The sequence below is a fragment of the Oncorhynchus masou genome, chromosome 29, assembly GCF_036934945.1.
Source record: "Oncorhynchus masou masou isolate Uvic2021 chromosome 29, UVic_Omas_1.1, whole genome shotgun sequence".
In the NCBI taxonomy this organism is placed as follows: Eukaryota; Metazoa; Chordata; class Actinopteri; order Salmoniformes; family Salmonidae; genus Oncorhynchus; species Oncorhynchus masou.
In genome coordinates, this window is record NC_088240.1 from 62,821,280 (window position 1) to 62,839,825 (window position 18,546).

General features: G+C 42.1%; 1 protein-coding gene across 1 annotated transcript in view; it reads left to right on the forward strand.

Annotated features, from left to right (window-relative positions):
* Nucleotides 1-18,546, forward strand: part of LOC135520226 (myotubularin-related protein 11-like) — a 34,574-nt gene that overhangs the window by 9,701 nt on the left and 6,327 nt on the right. Inside the window, exons 3-11 of the mRNA XM_064945625.1 lie at nt 5,338-5,474; nt 5,715-5,784; nt 6,026-6,165; nt 14,202-14,286; nt 15,264-15,411; nt 15,639-15,726; nt 15,984-16,072; nt 16,487-16,611; nt 18,237-18,315. Of these exons, the coding sequence (XP_064801697.1) occupies nt 5,338-5,474; nt 5,715-5,784; nt 6,026-6,165; nt 14,202-14,286; nt 15,264-15,411; nt 15,639-15,726; nt 15,984-16,072; nt 16,487-16,611; nt 18,237-18,315 (961 nt within the window). The remainder of the gene's footprint in view (nt 1-5,337; nt 5,475-5,714; nt 5,785-6,025; nt 6,166-14,201; nt 14,287-15,263; nt 15,412-15,638; nt 15,727-15,983; nt 16,073-16,486; nt 16,612-18,236; nt 18,316-18,546) is intronic.

Here is an 18,546-nt window from a genome sequence, read left to right on the forward strand (position 1 = left end):
TGTGCATTCTGTGTGTGTGTGCATGTGTATACATGTTTTCCTACATTATCACGACCACAAGGAAAACAAGAAACATTTTTGAAAAGTCAGAACTTTTTTCATGTCCTGAATTTAGTTAACCTCTTGAAACTCCCCATCCCGGATCCGGGATTGTGACTAAGCCTCAGGCTCATTAGCATAACGCAACGTTAACGATTTCTGAAAATCGCAAATAAAATTAAAATAATGCGTTTGCTCTCAAGCTTAGCCTTTTCTTAACAACACTGTCATCTCAGATTTTCAAAATATGCTTTTGAACCATAGAAATTGACTAATTTGTGTAAGAGTATGCAAAGCTAGCATAGCATTTTGTGTAGCATGTAGCACGCAACATTTTCACAAAAGCCAGATAACCAAATAAATAAAATCATTTACCTTTGAAGAGCTTCTGATGTTTTCAATGAGGAGACTCCCAGCCACATACCAAATGCGCAGTGTTTCCTGAAAGCGTCTGTGTGTAGGAGAAATCGTTCCGTTTTCTACATTGCGCCTGGCTACCGAAACGAACCGAAAATGCAGTCACCTACAACGTGAAACTTTTTCCGGATTAACTACATAATATCGACCGAAACATGGCAAACGTTGTTTGGAATCAATCCTCAAGGTGTTTTTTCACATATCTCTTCATTGACATGCAGTTCGTGGAAGCTTGCTTCTCTCTCTGTGCCCCATGGAAAAATACTGGCAGGTGACTTTGCGCACCAATTTCGGCGCAGGACACCGGGCGGACACGTGGTAAATGTGGTCTCTTATGGTCAATCTTCCAACGATCTGCCTACAAATACGTCACAATGCTGCAGACACCTTGGGGAAACGACAGAAAGGGCAGACTCATTCCTCTTGCGTTCACAGCCATATAAGGAGATCATGAAAGACAGAGCCTCAAAAATCCTTGTCATTTCCTGGATGCCAAGTCATCTTGGTTTTGCCTGAAGCTCACGTTAAAGGGCACGCACAGAGAAGATATTTGTATTTCTGGACACGTCAGAGTGTTTTCTTTCGAACAGTAGCAATTATATGCATAGTCGAGCATCTTTTTGTGACAAAATATCTTGTTTAAAACGGGAACGTTTTTCTTCCAAAAATGAAATAGCGCCACCATAAGTGTAAGGTTAAAATGCTATTTTAGGCTTAAGTGCTAGGTTTTGGGGTTGAAGCTAGGGTTATATTTAGGGTTAGGGAGAATAGGATTTTTGAATGGGAATACATTTCTATTCCCCAAAACGTCCTGTAAGTTCAGGAAAACAAAGCTGTGTGTTGTTTCATCAGACGTCTCATGACACTGCTCTGGTACAACCTCATGACACTGCTCAGTCTTATTCTCTCCCATCGGTTAGCAGAGGGCCAGAAACGTCTGCTCTGCACACACATAGGAACAAAATGGAGAACAAATGTGGTTGGACACAAATGAAATTGAAAATGGAGCATTTGGTTCATATCACATGCAGCTGTGTTCTCTCTGGCTGATTTCTCAGGTTTTTCAATCCACTGGCAGAACACCAATGGACAAAGAGAAAGATGGCCACAGTGGGGATTTTCCAGTGTTTGTGTGTTTGCATGAAAGTGTCTGTGCATGTGTTTGTCTGCGTGCATATGTGAGTTTGTGTGCGAGAGAGGGTTAGAAAGAGAGAGCGACAAAGGCACTTGAGCGTTGTGTGTGTGTGGTGGGGGTGGGGCCTGCACTTTGTAGGACGACAGTAAAACTGTTTAAAATGTTGAATTGACTGTGTCGTCTCATAAACAGCTTCACTGTATACAGAGTATTGAGTGACTCAATCCTCAGCTTCCCATGCTGTGGGAATGTAAACTACCTGCAGACTCTCCAGTCCAGATCTCAAACCAGAAACAGACACTTCCTGTCCCTTCTCTCACATCTGTGAGCCACAATGCCTGAGAAATGTCTTCAACACTGTTGCACCCACGGAGCCATTAAAAGGAGCATGCGAATCCCACTGAGCCTGATTGGCCACAGAGTAACAGGCAATCCTAGAAACAAGGGCCCATTTGTGTTTACAACCTAAATTGTCCATAGGGCGCCTGGTTCAAGAGTTGAATTTGTTGCTATATGTCCGAGGCTTTAGAAAGGAAATACTTGTGCTGAGGGTTTGTGACTTTGATCCGGCGTCGTGAGACCAGAATCGGCGTAAACGTAGCCTAATCGGTTTGATTCCAGTCTTGATTCCAGTCTTCAGCTCACACACCCCAACGATCTTGTGGCTTCGCTGAGGGACCCTTTGAAGATTTCTTTGTAGCTTTTGCCAGGCTTTGGTGTTAATCTTGCGCAATGGGCGAAGTATTGGAGTGTTAGCTGTGATGACCGTGATTACAACCACGCTTCCCTTTCTAATAGGATAAACAAGCATTTGATGTGTTAAATGAAGATTTCCTGTTATTCTCTTTTTATGCAATTCGGTATCCCTGAAAATCTTCTCTTAACCGAGGTTGAGGTCTAATCTGAGGAGGTTGAGCTGTACCAAAAATGGCATGCTTTGTGCAGTTATGTTTTTGACTTATTCATTTTTTGTTTTCCTTAAATGTTATTTTGAAGGAATTCAGTTGTTCCTTAAAATTAGTTTTGAAGGAATTCAGCCCTGTTAACAACCCACCAAATGCTTTTTATTGTTCTAAAAACTGAAACTGAAAACATTCTCTCCACTATGATGGTGTCTGGCCCAACACTTCCCTTGCAAGAGACAAAAGGGCCATGTTACCCCTCTACTCTCTCGTGGACTCTGTTGCCATGGAAACCCAAGTCTAGCTGGCAAAGGCTTTGTTTTGCTGCCAGGGAGCATTACAAATGTGCTGTCTCACTGCTGTGTGAAAGAAGGTGTGTCTGTGTGCTCAGTGTGTTTAGATGTGAGAAAGCTGTATAGGTGAATGTGCTTGTTTTTGGAAGCTTTGTTCTAGAGTTCTGGAATCTAATTTTTATTTTCAAGCATGAACAAAATATTACAAACAGATTTCAAAATATGTTGCATAAATTCATCATTCCCAACAAAGCATTGAAACACACTTATGGCGTAATAACATGGTAATAGACTAATATTGATAGCTGTAGAGCCCAAGCTGTATCAATCTGGAAAATATATTGGCCCTGTATCCCATGAGACTAGACAAGAGCAGGTTAAGTTGCAAGTTTTATTGACATAAAAAAGGGCTCTGTAAATATGCACCAATGCATCCCTGCCCAGAAGGGAAGTCATGCATTTGGATTGGAAAATGCATCTGAAGTGTAATGAGGATACATAAGTACAGTATATTGATGCAATAAAGTTGGAGACTGAGATGGAAGTAGTATATAGGTAGTATATATATTGTATATGACTGGCGTTGATACATGCAGCTTTATTTAAGGCCAAAACACTACAGTGAGAAAAGGCAAGGAACTGTCCATTAATCTAAATAGGAAAATTAATTAATTGACACAGACATGCCTCTGTTATCATGCTGCTTTTTGTATTTGTGACAATGTTTGCACTGATATCAACAATTGTGATGACGGAATGATCCCTCACTTGCTTTAAATATGTTTGAGTAGCACTATCATTTGGACAGCTTTCACTGCCATGGTATTATCACTCCCTTCTAGTAGCTCTTCAACTTTTATTTGAGTTAAGTGTCTGATTTCCTCACTGCCCCAAAATCACAGCAAATCTTCCGAGACAGGGTTACAATGTTCCTTGTACATCTGAAGGAAATATATTTGATCTTTTGTGAGAGCTGTTCCAGCTCAGCTTCTCTCATCCAGAGCTTACCCACCTCCTGCTCCAGTCGCTTCAGGAGCAGTTAAATCCAACTCACTTCAGCCTCCTCCTGGGCTCTGATCGACTCCTTCACCTCAGAGCACCTTCTCTCAATGGAGTGGATCGGCTCAGTAAACATCCTCTCACTGTCCTCTATTGCTGCCTGTGCAGAGCTCTCGAGGGACGCCGTAGCTCCTCTGAGCTGTTCTATCTCCCATGTCTTCTCTTTTCTCTTCAGTTGGAATGTTTCCACCGTATTTTCACCTGAATTTCTTTCACACTCCTTTCTGCTTCAGCTGAGACTCTATCGTGGCCTTTATGTTCATCTACGCAGATAACATAAACATTGCTGTTCTTCGAAGTACTCGTCCAGCAGTTTGTTTATGACGAGAGCAGACCTTCTCCTGCAGTTTTGGCAAGGCTTTGACTAGCGTGTACATCTTAGATGCAGAAGATTCATAGTGATGCTGGAGGGCAGTCCTACAGTAGCTGGCCATACACACCAGGCAGGAAATATCCACTTTGTGGTTTCTCCCCGAGCAGACCTCACACTGCATATCTCCGGGTCTAGCATAAAAGGAAACACTTTGGAATTCTCTGTTCAGTTTCTCCACCATATCAGCCAGGATGGTATTTCTGTTTAGAAAATGCCTTGGGATAAAGGTCTGTCTGCACTGGGGGCTGCTGCAGACCACCTTCTCATCATCCTGATCCAAGTAGCTCTCAATACGGTCCTTACAGTAGCTGTGTCCCTAGGCAGTCACTGGATCTTTCCGTAGATCCAGACCTGATCAGACAGGAGAATTGGTCCTTCTCTAGTGAGACATTAGCAGCTGCCATTTTGATACAGACTGATAGATACGCAGACAGACTGAGCTAAACTATTTGTATGAAGGTAAAGAAATGGATACTAATTCAGAGAGCTGAATGTTGTGTGCCGTTTTAGAGAGAAAATGAGTGTCTGAGTACCTTTTCAGTGATTTTGATTTTATCACAAGCTGATGTATTGTGATTGCGGATCAAAGTACATGAGAGAGGTCTTATATGTAAGGGCTGTTATTTACGACATAGCTCAATGTTATGTACACTAGAACTGTCATCACATTCGTTGCACACACAGTATTTTATCATGTGTATGTGAAATGTCAATGTGATTGGAAATATGAGGCGAATGCCAAGCTGGACCCGGATGCCAGGCAACCACATCTGTTTGACTCAATCGTTCAGTGGCTGACATAGCTGAGAAAATAGCATCTCCCAGACCCTTGATAAACTTCATGCAGAAGTTCACTTTCATTCACATTTCTGTTATACATAACATTCAACGTTACCATCTCCCTTCCCTCAAACACACAATCATTCTGGTATTTTGCACAATTTATCACTTTACCTTGGAATGCTCAGTCTTGACGATGAAACTCTCATGATGTTCTAAAATTGTCTTTTTTTTATTGTTTTCAATATTTTTGCACATTTTAAAACACTCTGTGGACAATAAAATTGTTGTATTCTATTCAGTAAGCTCCAGCCTAAACCCCCTGTCTGTGTTTCCCAGGAGAGTATGTGCTGCAGAGGGCTGTGTTGGTGAGGAAGAAGCTAACTGCCAAGGAGGGGGGTGGATGGCTGTCTGGCACTCTCTTCTGTACCCATTTCAGAGTGGCCTTTGTGCCTCAGGACAGCCCCAAACCTGACGTGAGTGCTGGACTAGCTCTGAGTATGGACTGTTGAAGGACAACTCACCTGGTATCGTAGTAGGAAAGTAGTAATGATGCCCTAGTATTGCTAGAAGAAGGCTTGTGGGCATAATCCTCATCATTACAATCAACAACATCATATAGAATGTTTTCAGACCATCCATTCATTGGTGTAAAAAAATCCTGATCAGACAAACTGACCTACATATGAACCATCCATCTGACCCTCATTATGTAGGACAACGCAGACCCTGTGCTCCTGGGGGATCATGATGTGGCCCTGGCCTCCATTGAGAAGGTTGTAGCTGGTAAGGCTTCTTCTACAACTCTACTAGGCTGTAGTGCTCCCAAAGTCCCTTGTGCTATGAATGCCATGAGATGTACTTGTAAAAAAATATATGATGAAATAATAAACAATCGTAATATCCTAAACCCAATTCAAGTCTGGGCTTGACACAGGAAGCTTTAGCTGTGAACCATCAGTGGTGTACTGTGTTCTGTGTACCTGGGTTTTGACTGTAAGATGGTTGTGTAACCTCTGTGCTGCAGTGGGCCCATCCCGGACCAAGCTGGTGACAGCTAGTTCCTCTCTGAAGTTCACTCCTGAGGAGCTGGTGTTGTACTGCCGGGACCTGCGTGTTCTCTGCTTCCTCTTCGACCGCCTCACCCCCGACACACAGGCTGTGGAGGTAGTGCGTGTGTCTGCATGTGTGTGTGTGTGTGTGTGAGTGAGTGCTGGCGTGTATACAGTGCATTCAGAAAGTATTCAGACCCCTTGATTTCTTTCCACATTTTGTTACGTTACAGCCTTATTCTAAAACTCCTCATCAATCTACACACGATACCCTGAATTGACGAAGCAAAACCAGGTTTTTAAAATGGAAATATCACATTTACATAAGTATTCAGACCCTTTACTCAGTACTTTCTTGAAGCAGCTTTGGCAGCGATTACAGACTTGGGTCTTCTTGGGTATGACACTACAAGCTTGGCACCTGTATTTGGGGAGTTTCTCCCATTCTTGTCTGCAGATCCTCTCAAGCTTTGTCATGTTGGATGGGGAGCATCGCTGCAGAGCTATTTTCAGGTCTCTCAAGAGATGTTTGATCGGGTTCAAGTCCGGGCTCTGGCTGGGCCACTCAAGGACATTCAAAGACTGTCCCGAATATACTCCTGTGTTGTCTTGGCTATGTGCTTAGGGTCGTTGTCCTGTTGGAAGGTGAACCTTCACCCTAGTCTGAAGTCCTGAGCGCTCTGCAGTAGGGCAGTGGAGGTCACAAAATTTAGTCATCCAGTGGTTGTCAAGCAAATAACTGCCGTTTCACGGTAATTTACTGTTAATTAACATAAACACATTTAGCAACTCCGGGCTTCCACACAGCCTACAAGCCACTGATACATCTACATTTTATGAAGTCTAATAAATCCATGTAATATAGCCTACTCCTTCACAATAAATCCATGTATGTCCTTATGTTAGGTTCTGATCTGGCTATGCCATATGGCTGTGGGCTACGCTAGTTAATTTAGCAGACGAGTTGCTTAGAATTCCGTGCCATTAATTTATATTAATTTATAGTATGAAGAATACAATTGAACAAAGCTGAATAAAATAGAAAGGATATTTTCTCCAAACTATTTGAGGAACTGCACACATGCAGCTATTCTGTGTTGAGCGGTTAACAAAGAAATTGGTACTCCTATATGCCTAATTTAGAGTTATTCATTTAACTTCAGTTGTTCTACAAATGTTGGGCTATATATTTCGAATTTGTATTAATTGTAAGGCTACCAGACTCGACTCTAATGATGATTTGAAAAAAGATGCTTGAAAGGCATGAGCTCTGCTTTGTTATTTGCTCAGGCTGTACACACTTTATCAGTCTGACAATTTGACAAGCACTAGAATTTCCCAGTGGCATCCCCTTTGTTTGGCCGTAATACCCCAGTGGTCGTTGTACTCTTGGGCTAAATATAATAATTCGAATCCCCTTCTCCCTGAGTGCTGCAAGCTCCGTAGCACCTCTCACTCACATTTCTCTCATCACATGATCGGGTCTTCCTCACAGGCTACAAGTGAAGACAGACACAACGGGGATGCAACTGAGGGTGTCCTTATCCAATTCCGAGTTCCATATTGAAGATATTGAAAGAACTGTCCACATTTACGTTTCATCAGCCAACAAGATGAGTAGGCCTAACGAACAGCAAAAGCATTAGCCTATGTCAATCTGCTATCCCCCATAGTACAAAAGTTGACCTATTCTGTGAGAGAAATAAATATTCCAAACATAGTCTTGGACAGTTGTGGGATGCGATAGATCCCAAATTAATACAACCACTAGCATAAAAAAATGCTTTTTTATGCAATGAGGCTGACGCAACAGATCAGAACGTTTAGCTTAAAATGTTGATAAACTATTATTTATAAGCGCAGAAATGTGCACATGGCAGTAGGCTATAAGCTTGAATGTTCCATGAGTGGGAAAATACCATTATCAAAAGTCACCGCAAATGTGATTATGCATGTAATGCTTTTATTATAAAGGTACATTTTTATGGTGGAAATTATCTTCCCCAAACGTGAAACTCACGCACTGCTTATGTATGTCAGTTAGGCTCCACACCCTTTGTAAAGCGGATTAATGTGCTTCATTTTAAGATGTTATTTGGCACAAACCTTTTCAAAACATATAGGCCTATGGGCTAAGCTACATGAGGTGTGTGACTATGATTTGAAAAAGTTGAAAATAAAGTCTTTGTTTCTTGCTGTCACCTGCTCCCTCTCCGTCCTCTAGGTCACCAGGCTGCTCATTGTGGCGCAAACCTGTCACCATCATTACGTGCACCTGTGTGTCATCAGACTCACCTGGACTCAGGCTCCCCTGCTTCCACCGGCTCGTCAGGCTCTCATGCCTCAGCCGGATCACCAGTCTGTCAGGTTCCCGCCTCCCAGCTTGTAACAAGTTCCCGCGCATCAGCAGGGTTGACCGGTCCGCTCCTAATCCCCGGGATCGTCCCTTTGGTTGGCGTCCTGCGGCTTGCGGCTGGCGCTGAACACGCCGGGGAGGGGTACCGTCATTTATGCTCTCTCTCTGGCGCTCTAGGTCGCCATGCTCTCGCATCTCAGCCAGACTGACAGGTTTCCCGCACCTCAGCAGAGGTGACTGGTCCGCTCCTGATCCCCGGGATCGTCATTTAGGTTAGCGTCCTGCGGCTGGAGCTGCGCGTTAGGAAGGGGGTACTGTCATGTGCTCCCTCTCCGGGCTCTAGGTTACTAGGCTGCTCATTATGGCACACACCTGCGTGTCGTCAGACTCACCTGGACTCCATCACCTCCCTGATTACCTTCCCTATGGTTTCTTCCCCGGGCGTCAAGTTTTCTGTTTCAGTTTCTGTGCATTGTTTGTGTTTTTGGAGTATTGTTATGTTTATTTATTTAAACACTCATTCCCTGAACTTGCTTCCTGACTCTCAGTGCACACGTTACACTTGCCTTAAGCTGGGCATCATTCACAAGTGATAATATATAATTCACAAGTGATATTATTGGCTAATATTGTCATCCATCAGACAATTCTTGATTTTAATCCTGTCTTTACATATATGTGTGAAATTTGTTTTGATTTCGAATGGACCATTATCTCGAAACAGTGGCAAGGGAAAAAATACATGTAATCTATGCACTTAAATAGCGAAGGGAGCAGCTTTTCCCACAGTTAATTTTCATGCCAGTTAGGTAGGCTATACTACTGTTGTAAAGAGAAGCAATGTGCTTCATATTAGGAATGTTGAGTAAAAAATATAGTAGGCTTAGCCTATAGAAAGCTGATGGGATCCTCCTCTTTTTAATAGAGGCCATCACCCTGTTTTCTCATGCAATTGCATAAACATAAGCTCATGGGCTCTCATGAAGTGTTTGATTAGATTTTCAATTACATTTACATTGATGTCAGAGTAATTAGAGGGACAATCGAGTGCTGAGTACCAGGCAGTTTGGAGCATCAGAGCTTGGAGAAACCCAATTCCCATGACTAAACGGTCACGTGGAATTTGGCTGCCTTCATAACTCTTGACTGCCGGTGTGGCAGTAATACGGTCACTGTAACAGCCCTACTCTGGAGCAGGTTTTCATCAAGGATCTCTCTCTATACTTTGCTACATTCACCTTTCCCTCAATCCTGACAAGTCTCCCAGTTCCTGCCGCTGAAAAACATCTCCACAGCACGATGCTGCCACCACCATGCTTCACCATAGGGATGGTGCCAGGTTTCCTCCAGATGTGACGCTTGGGATTTAGACCAGGACACCTATACCACCCGATGTCACAGGAAGGCCAAAAAGATCATCAAGGCCATCAGACTGTTAAACAGCCATCACTGCCATCACATTGAGTGGCTGCTGCCAACATACTGACTCAAACCTCTAGCCCCTTTAATAATTAAACATGGGATGTAAAAAATGTATCACTAGTCACTTTAACTTCTTGAAACTCCCCACCCCGGATCCGGGTTTGTGACTAAAGCCTCAGGCTCATTAGCATAACGCAACGTTAACGATTTCTGAAAATCGCAAATAAAATGAAAATAATGCGTCTGCTCTCAAGCTTAGATGTTATTTTCTTAACAACACTGTCATCTCAGATTTTCAAAATATGCTTTTGAACCATAGAAATGGACTAATTTGTGTAAGAGTATGCAAACTAGCATAGCATTTTGAGTAGCATTTAGCATAAACATTTTCACAAAAACCAGATAACCAAATAAATAAAATCATTTACGTTTGAAGAGCTTCTGATGTTTTCAATGAGGAGACTCTCAGTTACATACCAAATGCGCAGTTTTTCCTGAAAGCGTCTGTGTGTAGGAGAAATCGTTCCGTTTTCTACATTGCGTCTGGCTACCGAAACGAACCGAAAATTCAGTCACCTACAACGTAAAACTTTTTCCGGATTAACTACATAATATCGACCGAAACATGGCAAACGTTGTTTGGAATCGATCCTCAAGGTGTTTTTTCACATATCTCTTCATTGATATGCAGTTCGTGGAAGCTTGCTTTCCTCTCTGTATCCCATGGAAAAATACTGGCAGGTGACTTTTGCGCATTCCCAATTTCAGGCGCAGGACACCGGGCGGACACCTGGTAAATGTGGTCTCTTATGGTCAATCTTCCAATGATCTGCCTACAAATACGTCACAATGCTGCAGACACCTTGGGGAAACGACAGAAAGGGCAGGCTCATTGCCTCTCGCATTCACAGCCATATAAGGAGACAATGGAAAACAGAGCCTCAAAAATCCTGCTCATTTCCTGGATGCCATCTCATCTTGGTTTTGCCTGAAGCTCACGTTCTAGGGCACGCACAGAGAATATCTTGGTAGTTTTGGACACGTCAGTGTTTTCTTTCTGAAAGCTATCAATTATATGCATAGTCGAGCATCTTTTTGTGACTTGGTCACAACCAAATATCTTGTTTAAAACGGGAACGTTTTTCATCCAAAAATGAAATAGCGCCCCCATAGATGTAAGAGGTTAAACAATGCCACTTTATATAATGTTTACATACCCTACATTAGTCATCTCATATGTATATACTGTACTCTATACCATCTACTGCATCTTGCCTATGCCGTTCGGCCATCACTCATCCATATATTTATATGTACATATTCTTATTCATTCCTTTACACTTGTGTGTAAAGGGTAGTTGTTGTGAAATTGTTAGATTACTTGTTAGATATTACTGCATGGTCCGAACTAGAAGCACAAGCATTTTGCTACACACACATTAACATCTGCTAACCATGTGTATGTGACCAATAAAATTAGATTTGATTTGATTTATATGTCTAGTCTGTGTACAGTGCCTATAAGTCTACAATCCCCTTGGATTTCTTCACATTTTATTCTGTTACAAAGTAGGATTAAAATAGATTTAGACTAATTGTCCTTTTTGGCAACTATCTACATGAAATACTATAATATCCAAGTGGAAGAAAAATGCGATATATTTTTTAAGATTAATGAAAAATAAAACACTACTATACCTTGATTAGATAAGTATTCACCCCCTGAGTCAATACATGTTAGACTCACCTTTGGCAGCGATTGCAGCTGTGAGTCTTCTTGTGTAAGTCTCATAAGAGCTTTGCACACCTGTATTGTGCTATATATGCCCATTGTTCTTTTCACAATTTCTCCAGCTTTGTCAAGGTTTTGGGTATTATAGCTAGACAGCAATTTTCAAGTCTTGCCAAGCAGATTTAAGTCAACTGTAACTTGGCCACTCAGAAACATCCACTGTCTTCTTGGTAAGCATCTCCAGTGTAGATTTGGCTTTGTGTAGTAGGTTATTGTCCTGTTGAAAGGTGAATTCCTTTCCCAGTCTGGTGTAAAGCAGACTGAAGCAGGTTTTTCTCCAGGAGTTTGCCTGTGTTTAGCTCCATCACATTTATTTTCATCCTGAAAAACTCTCCAGTCTTTGTCATTGTCAAGCATACACATACCATGATGCAGCCACCACCATGCTTGAAAATAAGGAGGCAGTTACTGAGTGATGTGTTGTGTTGGATTTGCCTTAAACATAAGGCTTTGCATTTAGGCCAAAAATTTGATTCCTTTAGAGTGTATTTTTTTTGCAGTATTACTTTAGTGTCTTGTTGCATACATATGCATGTTTTGGAATATTTTTGTCTATATATTTCAATTTGTTTTTCACTCTGTCAATTAGGTTAATACAATGCTGTTGATCCATCCTCATTTGTTTTTACCATCACAGCCATTGAACTCTGCAGCTGTTTTAAAATCACCAACGGCCTCCTAGCGACATCCCTAAGCAGTTTATTTCCTGTCCTGCAGCTCAGTTTAGGAGGAAGACTACATCTTTGATGTGTCTAAGTAGTTTAATGCATCATCCACAGCATAATTATTAACTGGACCATGCTTAAATATATATTTCATGTCTGATTTGTTATTGTTACAAATCTACCAATCACTGCTCTTCTTTATGAGGATTTCGAAAAGTCTCCTGGTCATTTTAGTTGAATATGTGCTTGAAATTCAATACTTGACTAAGGGACCTTATAGATGTTGTATGTATGGGGGACCGAGGAAGGGGTAGTTATTCAAAAATCATGTCAACCCCTATTATTTCACAGTGAGTCCATATAACTTATTAATATGTGATTTGTTACATTTGACTTATTCTTCTCCCCAATTTCGTCATATCCAATTACGATCTTGTCTCATCGCTGCAACTACCCAACGGGCTCGGGAGAGCCAAAGGTCAAGTCACGCGTCCTCTGAAACATGACCCGCCAAACCACGCTCCTTAACACCCGCCTGTTTAACCCAGAAGAATGTGTTGGAGGAAACACTGTTCAACTGAAGACTGAAGTCAGCCTGCAGGCGCACGTCCCAGGACAAGGAGTCGCTAGAGTGCGATGAGCCAAGTAAAGAGCCTCCCCCCCCAGCCAAACCCTCCCCTAACCCGGACAATCCAATTACGATCTTGTCTCATCGCTGCAACTCCCCAATGGGCTCGGGAGAGGCGAAGGTCAAGAGTTCAATTTTAGGTTAATCAGAACAGAGAATCTTCTGTCTCATGGTCTGAGAGCCCTTTAGGTGCCTTTTGGCAAACTCCAAGGGGCTGTCATGTGCCTTTTACTGAGGAGTGGCTTCCGTCTGGCCACTCTACCATAAAGGCCTAATTGGTTGAGTGCTGCAGAGATGATTTTCCTTCCGGAAGGTTCTCCCATCTCCACAGAGGAACTCTGGAGCTCTGTCAGAGTGACCATTGGGTTCTTGGGCACATCTCTAACCAAGGCCCTTCTCTCCCGATTGCTCAGTTTGGCTGAGCGGCCAGCTCTATGAAGAGTCTTGGTGGTTCCAAACTTTTTCCATTGAAGAATGATGGAGGCCACTGTGTTCTTGGGGACCTTCAATGCTGCAGAAATATTTTGGTACCCTTCCCCAGATCTGTGCCTCGACACAATCCTGTCTCGGAGCTCCTCGGGCAATTCCTTTGACCTCATGCCTTGGTTTTTGCTCTGACATGCACTGCCAACTGTGGGACCTTGTATAGACAGGTGCATGCCTTTACAAATCATGTGCAATCAATTGAATTTACCACAGGTGGGCTCCAATCAAGTGGTAGAAACACCTCAAGGATGATCAATAGAAACAAGATGCACCTGAGCTCAACTTCGAGTCTCATAGCAAAGGGTCTGAATACTTATGTAAATACGTTTTTATTTCGTTTTTTATATATATATACATTTGCGTTTGCTATTATGGGGTAGTGTGTGTAGATTGATGAGGAAAACATGTAATTTCATCAATTATAGAATAAAGCTGTAACAACAATGTGGGAAAAGTCAAGGGGTCTGAATACTTTCCAAATTCACTGTACTCTGTCAGCAAGTGTGTGTATGTTTTAGTATACTGAGTCCTTGCGATTAAATACAAAATGACCTTCAAAGCATATTCAGCACCTATATAATAATTACCATGTAGCATGCCCAGCGTCTCCTGATTTGAAGGTTGACTTCAGACGGTTGTGATTGGAGTTTCAAATGGCTATTATGCAGCATGTACCCTGTGAGTAGAGAAACTGATGTCTGCTAGGTCATTGGGATCATGCATACAGGGTCTCCCTCCATGTTGAAAGCTGATGCACTTTGTCATGCTGATCAGCAGAATGAGTCCTGTTCCTCCTCCTCAGATAACGTACACCATTGCCAAGACCTACCAGCCTCTGAAGCCAGGGACTGTCCTCGCCTTCCAGAATGCAGCCCTGGGGAGCGTTGGTGAGTCACACACACGCTGGAATACTTTATTCAAAAAGTCACATTGACGAGAGTACATTCCGAGTACAAAGAACTGGAGTATTTTAAAGGTCATAGGGATACTTGGAATCGTTTCATTATGAGTCATTCATACATCCACACACAAACAAATACACACTGACACACAACTGTTTTTGTCTGAAGGATTATGGGGCTGGAAATAATTGCTATTGTATGCAGGCCCTTGATAAGATCTCAAGCTTACAGGTATTCTCTCTGGCTCTCAAAGACCCCCCCAAATAAAGAACATACTGTTTTTAATACAGTGCACTGAAGCTCTTCACATATTGAAAGCATTAGAGGGGTTTGTTAAACAGACAGACCTTAATGTCATCAAATATTTAAAAAAATAAAATAAAATAAATATATATATACATATCTGTGTATATATATATATATACAGACTGGCCAATAAAAATAAAAGATTAAGATGGACAAAAGAACACAGTCACTGGACAGAGGAACTCTGCCTAGAAGGCAAGCATCCCTGAGTCGCCTCTTCACTGTTGACGTTGAGACTGGTGTTTTGCGGGTAGTATTTCATGAAGCTGCCAGTACTGCCAAAACAAGCAAGTATAGTGTAGAAAATATTGTACCATGTAAACCGATGTGAAATATATTCCCCATAAGCATAAGCTGTTTGAAGCTGGTGTACAAAACCGAAAGTAAAAGACACAAAAACTAAACTTAAGAACGGGAACCATAGAAATAGTATACATACATAGCATACATACATTAATGAGAATGACAGATCTATAACACACATTTCTATGTGAATTTGGTCAGGTTGCCTAAAAAGTTACATAATGCAGCTTTAAGTGTGATATAAAAAATGTATTATTGGTGATCCACATCAAATCAGCATAACCAATATTTCAGTGTGGCTTTTCTCAAGGAAGGCTAAATCTCTCCACCACCCCCTCTCTTTCCCCCCCCAGAGATGAAGCAGTTTTTGAGCAACCGTAGGCGTGACTCCCACATGAACTGGTTTGATAGTTCTTCGGACTGGGAGCAGGAACTGGAGAGGACCGGGGCCTGCGGCTGGAGGGTCAGCTCTGTCAATGAACGCTTTGAGATGTCCACCAGGTAGCCTATACACCCACCACCTGAAACTTTCCTGGTGGTTAACCTGTTTGGAACTTTAATAGTGGAAAACATCAAATATATTATATAGTTGCCCACTCTGGTCCTGTTAGTGTTGGGCTGGAACAGAAGCCTGCGCACACTGTGCCCCTAGTGTAAAGTCAGTGTCCTCGCCCAAATGCCCATTAAACTTGCAATGGTTAATGTCATTTTATCCTACTTCATGTCAGTCTGCCCAAGTTCAACGTGGTCCCTCAGAAAGTTCTAGACACTGAGCTGAAGAAGACCTTTGCCCACTTCAACGAGGGACGCATTCCTGTAAGTAGAACTCTACCACTCATCAATATCAGTCATTCCTGTAAGTAGAACTCTACCACTCATCAATATCAGTCATTCCTGTAAGTAGAACTTTACCACTCATCATATGACCCCTCAATATCAGTCAGGTCATAAAACCCAGTTAAAATCTCATGCCCTGGTCACTAAGAACTCATACAGGGACTTTAGAACATATCCAAAAACCATTACTATTGAGACCACGTTGTGTCTAAATCTGTGTGACTGTTGTCCTCCAGCGCTGGTGTTGGCGTCATCCTCGGGGCAGTGACCTGCTACGGATGGCCAGCTTCCAGAACAACATCTATCATGAGAAGGATGACATCAGGTGTGTGTATGTGTGTGTGTGTGTGTGTGTGTGTGTGTGTGTGTGTGTGTGTGTGTGTGTGAGAGAGAGAGAGAGACAGACAGACAGACAGACAGAGGAAGATAGAGATAAACATAGTCATAGGGTTGTTGATTGCTTTTATGGTAAAGGCTATTGCTTCTCAACAGAATGTGTAAGTCAAAACTAACCTGTAATCATGTACATGTTACCCGGCCATTCTTGAGATGGGACAGGTAAGCAGGCTTTTGTGAAATGCTATTCCTTGTGCATGTCTGAGACAGTGCTTAGCCTGGGGGGCAAGACAGTTTACTAGCCCTGGGCTATGGTTACAAAGTAATGGAATGTGACATGTCTAATCACAGAGAATAATGCTAAGGGCTCCCTGTGTGTCTGTCCTGTGGGGTGTTACTGTAGGAACCTGGAGTTGATCCTGTTTGGGGGCCAGTCTCTATGTGTGGTGGTGGAGCTGGGAGACGAGATGCCTTCACCCACAGACATACAGCTGGCACACACCCGCCTACGGGCTCTGTGTCTGGGAGGTCAGTACAAACCTTCTGCACCTTTTGGAATGTCAAGTGTATTAGTCTGTGCTTTAATGTATCTGACAAAGACCCACATTGGATAAAATGTTGGTCAAAATGTTGCTACAGTGCATTTAAACATAGGAGTGTATTCTGTTTCCGTTTCACATGATAGCCTGTAACCAGTGACATTTGAGTGGGGTTGCCAGTTTCATTGGCAAGCCCTCCCCTTGCCTCTCCGTGCCGTCTTTTTTATTTGTTGACAAATTAATTAGCTTCAGCACAGGTTTTACGCCGCATCTATGGAGGAGCACTCTAGCCCTGAGGGACAGTGGGCATGCAGATTTTATAGAGGACATAAAGTGGTGTTAATCTGTTTCCATGTGCTTCACATTACAATGCTACTGAGAAAGAGATGGTGGGCTAGTAGAGATCACATCCAGATGACAAGACCCCTGACACCAATTTACCTCCTGAAATTACAGATTTGGATTCAAGACAAAATCCCCAATAAATGAATGTATACCCCCTCATATAAGTGTACACCAGTGGTGTAAAGTACTTAAGTAAAATACTTTAAAGGACTACTTATGTAGTTGCTATTTATATTTTTGACAACTTTTACTTTTACTCCACTACATTCCTAAATAGAATAATGTACTTTTTACTCCTTACATTTTCCCTGACACCCAAAAGTACTCATTACATTTTGAATGCTTAGGAGGACAGGAAATTTGTCTAATTCTCGCACTTATCAAGAGAACATCCCTGGTCATCTCTACTGCCTCTGATCTGGCAGACTCACTAAACCCAAATGCTCCATTTGTAAATTATGTTTGAGTGTTGAACTGTGCCCCTAGCTATCCGTAAATAAAAAATTGAATTATGTCGTCTGGTTTGCTTAATATAAGACATGTTTAATGATACTTAAGTAGATTTCAAACCAAATGCTTTTAGACTTAAGTAGTATTTTACTGGGGAACTTTCACTTTTACTGGGGCCATTTCCTTTGAAGGTATCTTTACTTTACAAGTATGAAAATGAGGTACTTTTCCCATCACTGGCGTACACTACTCTTATTTTACGATATGTGAGCACCATGCGATGGTGGCGTGTTTTTCCTGACGCTTCTTCCTCTAATGCTGTGAGATGTCAAAAATCTTTGAGAGACTGTTTCCTAGACTAGGAGACAACTAGTTTCCTAGACAACACCCTCTCTGTTGTGCTGATGTGGAGTTCACAGGGACAGGGCAGGGCACACCACAGGTCACTGACTCCCATGGCTCACACATTGCCAACACAATGCTCACATTGTTTGGTTTATTGTGTGATACCTCTACACAAGGCCAAGGGATTTGGATAGACAACAACCCCACACATCTATGGGCCTCACTCATCATGTCATGCTTCAACTACCTTAACAATTGTGAAATATTTTTTTAAGACTAAAACAATATGTTTTCAGAAGATATTTATTTACAACCAAACTCATTTGATATGTAGAGCTATGGATCTTATTTAAAGATTTCAGGTGCAATAGTATATCTTAAAACTTGTCAAATCCCTACTCTAATTTATGTACAATAAAGCTCCTTCGACAAAAACATGAACAAGGTTTCTTTGTCTTCTGTGTTGGTCCACAGACATCTCCACATCTGTGTCAGTGCCAGATGACAAATGGCTGTCTACGCTGGAGAGCACCCATTGGCTGGACTACACCAGGTGAGCGGTCCCGATTGGCTTCTCATCAAAGCAATAAATCATCTGTAATAAATGTGCCGGACCTACATTGATTTGGTTGATTTTTTTTAATGTCTACCTAGCAATGATAGTGAATAGCGCAATGTTGATGTAGTATGAATGTACTATTATAGCACATTAGCCTGTCCCTGGTTGAATATGTGGCTTTATTGTGTTACATTAGCTGTAAGCAGATTTAGAATGCTCTAACAT